At 34.8% G+C, this 10,444-nt stretch overlaps 1 protein-coding gene across 1 annotated transcript; it reads right to left on the reverse strand.

Moving 5' to 3' along the window:
* Positions 1–551: 551 nt before the first annotated feature.
* On the reverse strand, positions 552–1,687 carry LOC141702070 (uncharacterized). Its single transcript, XM_074505769.1, has 3 exons — positions 1,267–1,687; positions 845–1,044; positions 552–686 (listed from the first exon to the last, which is right to left on the reverse strand). The coding sequence occupies exons 1-3, from the start codon at positions 1,685–1,687 to the stop codon at positions 552–554; spliced, it is 756 nt and encodes a 251-aa protein (XP_074361870.1).
* Positions 1,688–10,444: the final 8,757 nt, after the last annotated feature.

The raw sequence follows: 10,444 nt of genomic DNA on the forward strand, positions 1-10,444 counted from the left end.
TTTGTACTTTCATATGAGCGACACTCCCAAAAACTCTAATGTATGACACATCAGGCTTCTCTCCTGTCCATGCTTTGCGAGGAGTTTTCCCTGTCAGAGCTCTTGTAGGTAATCTGTGCAGCACATATATCGTGTGCGTTACAGCTTCCCCCCACAACGTTAAAGGCAGTCTCATCTCCTTCAAAAAACTGCGTGCCATAGCTACAACGGTACAATTTCTGTGCTCTACAACCCCATTTTGTTGGGGTGTGTAGGGTGCATTAAAATATTATATAATGCCCATGTCCTCACAAAATTATTTGAATTGGTTAGAGCAAAACTCCCCTCCTCTATCGGTTCTTAGCACCTTGATCTTGTTTTCCTTTTCTTTCTCAATCATCACTCTAAATTTTTTGAATGCTTTTAAGACTTTGTCTTTGCTTCTTAGCATATAGGTCTACATCATTCTACTAAAATCATCAACAAGAAGTAGAAAATATTTGTTACCTCCCAAAGTGGCTGGAGTAATTGGTCTACAAAGATCTCCATGGATCAATTCCAATGGTTTCTTTTCATGAAAAGTTTTCCTTGCTCAGAAACAATCCCCTTGCCTGCTTCGACATCAAACAGCCGGTACACATCTCCTTTGGATTCAACAATTTAGGTATCCCATATGCCATGTTATTTTTAGACATTAGTTTGATTGCCTGAAAATTCACATGGCCAAGACGTAAGTGCCATAACCACTCTGGATCTTTCAATTTTGACAGCATGCAATTACCTTTGCTTGATTCCATTATGATCTTGTAAAGCCGATTTGCAGATCTTATAACCTTCATGAGCAGCCTTTCCTTTTCATATGAACCAACGAACCATCCCCAAATTTCACTTGACCTGTGATACTTTCATCCAACTCCTTGAATTTCGATCGTAACCCCGTCATATGGTTACTAGCTCCGTTATCCAAATACAACAAGTTGGATTCAGTTTGCATCTCAGAATCTTTGCTTAACTTTGGTCGAACATCTTTCTCATTCAACAAGAGTGTCCGTTCTTCCACTTTTTCTTGTTTTACCATAAGCAAAGCAGGTTCATTATCATGGATTTATGATAAGTTCACCTCTTGATTTTTCTCCCTACCTCATCGTGGTTTACGACAAGTTGCAGCAAAATGTCCATAGTTGTGACAATTAAAACATTTTACCTTACTTATTTCTCTCACACCATGAAATCCCTGAGACCCTCCTCGAAATTTCTGGTTTTGTGAACTGTCAGTTCCTCATGTACTTGTTCTCTTTAACCATTCCTTCTTGGTTAACAATAGTTGCCCTCCATTTGTTTCTCGCTTTGCCCACTCATCCTCAGTCAAGAGTAATTGATTTCCAAGCTTCTCTATTTGGCCATGAGTTTTTTCCTCATGCGCCTTTAATGATCCCACGGCCTCTTCTATTGACATCTCATTCAACTTTCCAAATTGCTCCATTACAGAGCTTATTTGCAGAAACCTAGAAGGTACAGCCCTCAACAGCTTCTTCACCACATAACATTTTTCAACAATTTCACCCAACGCTCGTATGTTGGTTACTAGGTCGTTTAACATCATACAGAACTCACCGATAGTTTCTGTCTCCTTCATGCTAAGCACCTCAAACTCTGACTTTAAGGTCTGCATCTTGGCCTGTCTTATGCGATCGGAACCTAGGCACATCGTTTTGATGGCATCCCATGTTTCTTTTGTCGTATTCTTAACAGCCACTGACAATAAGATGTCCTCCGGAATGGATTGATAGATGGCTTCCAAAGCCACTATCTTTCTTTTCCTCAGCTGCAACCTTTGGATCTGCAAGCTCCACTGCCTTCCAGATGTCGTGTGCTTGCATATTCACCTTCATTTTAAGAGACCACGTTGTGTAGTTACTCTTGCTCAACATTGGATAGCTCAACGCCACCGTCCCATCTTTTGTTTTATCTCCCTCCGTCATAACTGGTCTTGGCATACACTTTGGCATACAACGCTCGAGAGCTCTGATAGAAAATGAAGTTTAACAGTATGAACACATACATTATGTACACACTATTCCGAGATATCTGAACAATACACACGAGTATTTGCTGAGATAAACTTGCTGCTGAACTTTGATAATAATAAAAGTTAAGTTATTACTACAGACTCGATGCATACATATAATGAAAAAAGAACTACTACTCCTATAAAACAGGAACAACTCCTATCAGTACTCCACCACCTACACTTACTCAACTGCTCCTACAAAATAGCTAAATAAACTGGGACTTATTCAAAACACAGACAAATACGTTTTCCAGACACCAATGCAAAATAAACAAATAAACCATATAGAGTTTAGATTATTTCCAACAGAAGAAAGCAAGCAAGCCAGATACAAAATTACATTCACACAATAAACGCAATCGAACAAATACAAAAAAAAAACAAAAATTAACACATAAACATATAAACATATAGAAGCATAAACCTAGTGAAATATTTTTACCTTAATGAAAGCTTTAAACCCCTGAAACACTTCAATCCGCTGAAACACTTTAATCCCCTCAAAAACTCCAGTCCGGTGAAATAGAAGATATAAACTATTACTAAAACAGTTTATACAAGATATACAACTAAATGCAAGAGTAAAAAATGAAAATGCAAGATGTATTACCACTTAATCGAAGAAGCCCCAAATCGAAGAACCCTAATAACCTGTAAGAGAAAATTGATATGTTAGTAACTAAATCCAAAGAAAGTGTGTGTGTTTGTGTATTCAAGTACCTAATCCATACTTGAATCCACGTTTGAATCGAAGAAGAGAGTGGGTCGAGAGAGAAAGAGAGATGTGCCCGTAGAGAGCGAAAGAGAGATGTGTGGGTCGAGAGAGAAAGAGATATGTGTGGGTCGAGAGAGAAAGAGATATGTGTAGCCGTTTGTGTTTGTGTGTTTTTTACGGTCAATTTTCAATTGGGGGAAAACTACCGCCCAAACATTTTCACCTTGGGAACTATAATTTCATTTTATTTTTTATTCAAAAATTAAGTGTTTATTTATTTATATAAGTAGAAAATGTTTTTTTATTATTTATATATTTTATTATTTATTTTTTAAATTAAATATGAAAATTTTAAAAATATATATAATATTAAATATAATATTTTATAGTAATGATTGATCCAGAATAGAATTTACAATGTAAATTTATGATAATATATTTACTTTAATTTTTAAAAATTACAATAATACCTATTATAACACCACATACTATTGTTAAATGTCGTGTAACACTGTCGCATTCATGTAACACTAGGTTAATGGCTATTATAACACCAATTTCATGGTGTTACAATAGACCTCAGATTTCTGAGTTACCGCAATGAAATGTTTGTAACGCTTTTTAAAAAATATTGCAGTAGCCCACTTATGGCGTAGTGAAAGGTAAATTTTAATGTAATCAAAGTACATTAATTCTCGTATAAAAATATAACTATTTCAAGTCTAAGGACCATTACATCATTATCACAGTGATGTAAATCGGAGCCTTATTGGACTATATATAAATAAACTAATTAATATTTTAAAATTATTTCGAGCTTTTAAAATTATATAAAGATATTGAATAATAAATTAATATTATTATTAATTGATTTATTCTTATTTAATTCATAATAAATAAAACATTTGTACAAATATTCAGATTCTAAATTATACAAATGTTCTATATTCTAAATTCAGAATAGATAAATGAGTAGGGGAATAGAATTAGTAAGGGTGTCAATTATTATGGCTCCTTTCAATAAAAAGTTTTAAGATTGGATAAATGCGTAAGAGGCCGTGGCGGCGATGCAATATGAGCTATGTATTATATTTATCATAAATTGTTGTTGCGTAGTTTATATCAAAAAGTGATATTGATATTTAATTTTTTGTTGATATCAAAAATTGGTATTAACTCAGGTTCATGGGTATTGCCAGTCCCCAACTCCAAAATTCACCATATTGACCCGGGGTTACAGAACTGGATTAATAATTTCAATTTTCCAACTTTTGATCTCAGTAAAGAGGATAAAATTCTCTGGAACAATATTGTTATTCAAAGAGTGAAATCATGGCATATTTGGGATGCAACCAGATTCAGACTTCTAGAGGTCCCTTATTGTATTTTGGTTTGGAAAAAACTCAGAATTGATAGATATGCATATCATCTTTGGCTCATTTGCCCTGGTAGAATATCCACATTGCACAGATTGGACAATTTCGGAATTGATATCATACCTAGCTTGTTCACTTCAGTATGGGATGTTAGTATCAAAATTTGTATTGATATCTAAGTTGACATTGACATCAAAATGAATATTAATATTATGATTGGAGTTTTGAACAAAGTTAATATAAAGTTTATAATTCAGTCTGTTATCACTATTTCATATTGTTATTTACTATATTTTCGTAAACACTTTTTACAAGTTCTGATCCTTGAGATTCAAATTATTGCTTAAGCATATATATATATATTTCAAAATATATTCTTGTTCGAAATTTTTGAAAACGGCTTTATAAAACTTCTAAAATTGCATAGTATTGATGGTATTAATTTTGTGATTTATGAAGCTATATTTTATTTACTAAAATTCATTCTTTTTAATCATAATTTTATTAATTATTGAATTACTAGTATACCCTTGCATGTTGTGGTTTTTGGTTATGAAATGCTAGTTTAAGTTATATATAATGAAATGAGCTTAAGGTCAGTAGCTATGATGAAGTTACCATGCATGCATACTTCGAATTCTTGCTTAAAATGCTAAGTGATGGCTTGTCTTGTGATGTGTTACCTTACTTGTTTTTATAAGAGATCTTCATGCTAAATAAAATTACAAATGAGACTTAAATGTTATTAGTCAGTAGGTATTAGTGTATGTTAGGGCTTGCCTTGGTCTGTTGTTGATTATTATTTGGTTTTTGTGTAATGAAAGGAGTTAAGGTGGAAGGAGTCGCATTGATCTTAGTTGGGAAGATTTTTGTACTAGAAGTTTAGGTCATTTTAGGTGAGTTTTAGCAAGGACTTGGTAGGCCTGAGCTCAAGGGAGTTTGGACTTGGTTCATACTTGAGTCCAGTAGTTTTAGATTGCATAAAAGCTTGTATTTGGTTAGGCACACACACACAAACCTGAGAACAACTCAAAATGGGGCAGATTTGGGTAAACTTGACTTTTGGTTGATTATCAGCATGTCATAGGTTAGTCCTTCATGGGACCTTGGTCTAAATAGATGTAAGAAGTCTTAGAAAGCTTAACAAGTCATTAAAACCTATAATTGAACTAAATAGGTGAGTTTTAAGTTGGTAAAATTAGGGAAGTTTGGAAATCAGGGAAGGCAGTTTTATGTCAACTTCCACTTAAGGCCTAGGGAGGCCTGAGTAAGGCCTTTGAGTCATTCCAACTTTGAGAGTCAATTTAGAGTCTTAATGACCTTTAAAAGTTTGTTTGGAGTGAAGACCCAAGGTGGATATACCTTATTTCCACCAAAATACCCGAGAGTCACCATTAGAGTTTCCTTTAGAAGCTTTAGAGAGGTGCGTTGCATTTGTGTGTATTTTAAGTGAGGCTTTGATGTCAAACCAATTGCTAAAGTTAGCTTAAAGTCATAAGAAGTCATAGGAGTCAAAATATAGCAAAGGCCTAAGGTAGAACTTCATATTTTTTCCAAGGTACACCATTGGTGCCAAGGTGTGCATTTGATAAGTCAAATAGTGTGCATTGCATTTGTGAGTCATTTATAGTGAGGCATAAGTGTGCCTTACTGAATTTAGGTTAAGTTAAGGTCTTGTAAGGAGGATTAGGAGTATTGGTCATGATAATTGTATGTATGAGATTAAATGCATAAGTGACTAAGGCCGTAAATAGAATCAAAATGTGTACTATTAACTAAGTAATAAATTGACATGTCATTTCTTGCTATGTGTTATGTGATTTATATTGTTCATATATTATTTGTAATTAGTAGAATTTAAGTGTATATATATGTGTGTGTATTTGTGTATATGCATATTCATAGTATACGTGAAAGGGTAGTAGCAAGAATTGTAATGAGGATACTATTTATCATAGGTTCAAGTAGAAGGCCAGGAAAGGAGCCCATGGACGATTCAATTCAAGTACTCAGTAATCATAGTCCAGGAAAGTGAACTCTCAACATACCTCTATAATTTTGTTGCTTGTGGTTAAAAACCCCGTGAATGCATGACTACGGTTTCAATAAGATTAATTAGTCCCTGACATCACCCAATGATTAAATTTTGAATCTAGTTAATCTCTTTCATACTTGAATTGATTCCTTTTCCTCACATATTACCTAATATCCATGTGAATACCCTACAATAGTTCCTTAAGAAATCATGTGAATCCTAATACCCTCAAAACCTAGAATCATTTCCTTTGGAAACCCAAACACTAGTATCGTTTCCTTCATTTGAACTTTGACAATACCAACCCTTGTTATCTTGTCCTTGATCAAGAACCCTTTTTAAATTAAAAGGAATTGGATGGTATGTTTTGATAATACTGAGGCACCAGTCACCGTTAAAACCTCAGTAGCAGGGTGCCTGATGGCTTTTATATGGCCAATGTGTGCCGAGGATCCTCAATGGTTGTGAATCACTTGTTATGTGGTTCGGAGCTTTGATGTGGGCTGATCACCCTTCATTGGTCATAGCGTTGTGTGATTTCCAATTTCATTCACTCATTATAACTTGATCTTCTATTTGAGATTTCATATTGCTGATTTGTCTTCTGTTATCGTTTTATCACGGTTATGATGCATTGTTATATACTGTTATTCACTTGATGAGCATTTTTCTCATTGATATTGTTATTGATGTTATCCCTTCAATGAAACCCGAAGATGGTTCGTTTCAAGCAAACCGCGCGTAAGACTTCTGGGGACTCGAGGTATGCCTACCATCAGATATTGGAGCAGGTAGGGAACTAGTAGTTCCCTAAGGGTTGTAAACTTTGGGTTTAAAATTTAGTAGTAATTTGACTTAAGATATTTTTGATTTGTAATATGAATATGTTAGATGTTTTTCAAACTCATTCCTGTGTATTCGGGGATTGTGGATAAGGGTTGTAGCCTTAATATTCTATCTTTTGTAGTACTTTAATGTTTAATTATTATTATGCATATTTCTGCTAGTTAGTAGTGTGGGTTCGTCATAGGTTGGTATCAGAGCCACAGGTTTGAGTCACTGAACAACATAGGATAAATGAAGATAAGATAGGAATTTAGAGAATCGGATGAACTTAGATCATTTGGGTTTTGGGACGTTAGAATCTATAGGTTTTCTAACCCTTTTATTTATAACCACGTATATATATATAATTGTTTGACAGGTATCATTCTCAGTGACTCTCGGATTCCCTTCTACTATGCCATTCCCTCTTTACGCGCAGATGGTATTGATGGTTGATCGACTGGAGGGCGAGAACGTGAATCTTCGACGTAGGGTGGACCAGCTGTATCGCGAGAACTCGAACGACGAGGCCGACCGACCCCGACTGATACCTAGGCTTTAGGAGATCATCCAGATGGCTGAGGACCGATTATCATTAATGATTCCACACTGTGAGAGAGAGAGTCAGATCACTCTTACCGCCATTACCAACGAGCTCCGCCGAGTGATTAGCCGTCTCTGTGCCCCTGTTCCCCCACCATCATCCTCTTAGACTATCATATAGTCCACTTGTTTCCAGCATCGTTGTTGATTAGTACTTTCATTTCCATTTGTACCTTGTACCCGGATTGTTTCAGAAAGACTTTATTTGCACTTTATTTCCTGTTCGTACTTTATTCGCACTTTTCATTCGAACTAATGTTAAATTCGCACCTTGATTATCTCTATAATATTGTCATCTCATTACCATGCTATATACTTGCTTAAATAGAACTTGTTGTTTAAATTCTGTCGATTTTGATGAAACATTTGCTCATGTTGCAAGACTTGAAGCCATCAGAATCTTCTTAGCCTATGCAGCCCATGCCAATTTCAAGGTCTATCAAATGGATGTCAAAAGTGTCTTTCTGAATGGAGATTTGGAGGAAGAAGTATATGTCAGTCAACCTCCTGTTTTTAAAGATCCAAATTTTCCAGAACATGTATATTATCTTTTAAAAGCACTTTATGGACTGAAGCAAGCACCTAGAGCCTGGTATGACACTTTATCAAAGTTCCTTTTGGAAAATCACTTCACAAGAGGTACTGTAGATAAAACTTTATTTTTCAAGAATGTTAATGGCTCTAGTATACTTGTTCAAATTTATGTAGATGATGTTATTTTTGGCTCTACAGATGAGAAACTTTGCAAAAAGTTTGCCAAATTGATGCAAAGTAAGTATGAAATGAGCATGATGGGAGAACTAACTTACTTTCTTGGTTTACAAGTTAAGCAAGTTAGTGATGGAATATTCATTAGTCAAACTAAATATATTTTTGATCGTTTAAAGAAGTTTGATCTAATGGATTGAACATCTACAAAAACTCCCATGGCCACTGCAACTAAGCTTGAATTAAACACTACTGAAAAGTCTGTGGATATTTCAAGTTATAGAGGCATGGTTAGCTCACTTCTGTACTTAACAGCTAGTAGGCCAGATATAATGTTTGCTACTTCTTTAAGTGCTAGATTTCAGGCTGATCCTAGAGAATCTCACTTAATAGCTATTAAGAGAATTTTCATATATCTCAAGGGAACACCAAACCTTGGCATTTGGTACCCTAGAGATTCTGGTTTTGATCTAACTGGTTATTCAGATGCAGATTATGCAGGTTGTAGAATTGATAGAAAGAGTACAACAGGAACCTGTCAATTTCTAGGAAACAAGCTTGTGTCCTGGTTCAGTAAAAAGCAAAATTCAGTTTCTACTTCTACAACTGAAGCTGAATATATTGCTGTTGGAAGTTGCTGTGCACAGATTTTATGGATGAGAAATCAATTGCTGGACTATGGTTTGCAAGTTGAGAGGATTCCAATTTTCTGTGATAATACAAGTTCAATTACCATCACTGAAAATCCAGTGCAACATTCAAGGACAAAGCACATAGATATCAAGTACCATTTCATAAGGGAACATGTAATGAATGGTACTGAGGAGCTACATTTTGTTCCAAGTGAGAAGCAACTTGCAGATATCTTTACCAAGCCACTGGATGAATCCACCTTTTCAAGGTTGGTAAGTGAGTTAGGTATGCTTAATTACTCTTAAATCTATCTGAGTTATTTTGCAAGTTGATATGCAGCCAGAAATTTAATTGATTTTTCAGTCTTGGATGAAATTTTGGCTAAGTCAAAATTTACATCTCGACGGATGACCCTTATCCATCGAGTTTGGTCATCCATCGACATACAGTTTGCTAATAAAAATCAATTACTTTTCTGGAATATTTTATGTCTCGACGGATAACAGTTTATCCTCATCCGTCGAGTTGTCTTAATCTCAGCCGTTAATTCCCTGTACATTATCCATCGAGTGTACTTACAGTTTGTAAGCATTACACGACGGATAATGGGTGGAATTTTTACAGTTTATTTTTAAACGGCTATTTTAGGCCATTTCTATTGGTTAATTTATTTTACTTTATTATTTTTATCAGTTATTTTTGAGATAGTATAAAAGCTTATTTCATTGCAATTGTTTTCTTTTATCATTCTCAAATTCAACTGCTCTAATTTTATTCTCTTTCAAGCACTTACTCTCCTTCTCTTCAAGCTTTTATTCTCTAAATAGTGGCACCTGTTGTAAAGATTATTTCTCAAACTAGGTTCATTTATGAGAAGAACAATTTCACTGCATTAGTTAACAAGGGTATTCAGCAATCGGATGACTATCACAAGATGATGGACTTTGTGAAGAATTGCAAGCTCAATTATGCCATGCTGGAATCACCCACAATCTTCTGTGAAGTTGTTGAAGAGATGTGGACCACTGCTACCTACAACTCTACTGAGAAGACCATCACTCTAACCATCAAAGGTAAAGAATTATGTATCAATAGTGATGTGATAAAAGCATGTTTCAAAATTCCTGATAACAATGTGACTTCACCACACAATGACACTGATATTATCAATATGCTTAATTCCATGCACTATGCACTTCATACTTCTAAACTGAGTGATATTAGGAGAATGGGTCTTAGGAAGGAGTGGAGTTTCTTGTGTGATGTAGTTACAAAGATTTTCTCAGGAAAGATCAGTAATTTTGATTCAGTGAATATTTTCATGCTTAACATGCTATATATGCTAGTTACAGATAAATTTTATAATTTCAGTGACCTTGTCTTGTTTGAGTTAGGTTTTAAATTAGGTGAGTTAGCTAAAAGAGGTAAGAATGTGTATTATGCTAGATTTCTTATGTTATTGGCTAACAACCTCTGTGAAGAGATTGTGCTTGAGAACC

This window comes from Apium graveolens, unplaced genomic scaffold (assembly GCF_009905375.1).
Source record: "Apium graveolens cultivar Ventura unplaced genomic scaffold, ASM990537v1 ctg46, whole genome shotgun sequence".
In the NCBI taxonomy this organism is placed as follows: domain Eukaryota; kingdom Viridiplantae; phylum Streptophyta; class Magnoliopsida; order Apiales; family Apiaceae; genus Apium; species Apium graveolens.

Excerpts from the sequence above, each read along its gene's own strand:
- LOC141702070 (XM_074505769.1), bottom strand. The coding sequence starts at position 1,687 with ATGTGCCTAGGTTCCGATCGCATAAGACAGGCCAAGATGCAGACCTTA. Across the intron at positions 1,045-1,266 it reads GGAATGGTTAAAGAGAACAA|AAAAAGTGGAAGAACGGACA; the intron begins GTACATGAGGAA and ends TGGTAAAACAAG. Across the intron at positions 687-844 it reads AATTTGGGGATGGTTCGTTG|GCAATCAAACTAATGTCTAA; the intron begins GTTCATATGAAA and ends GTGAATTTTCAG.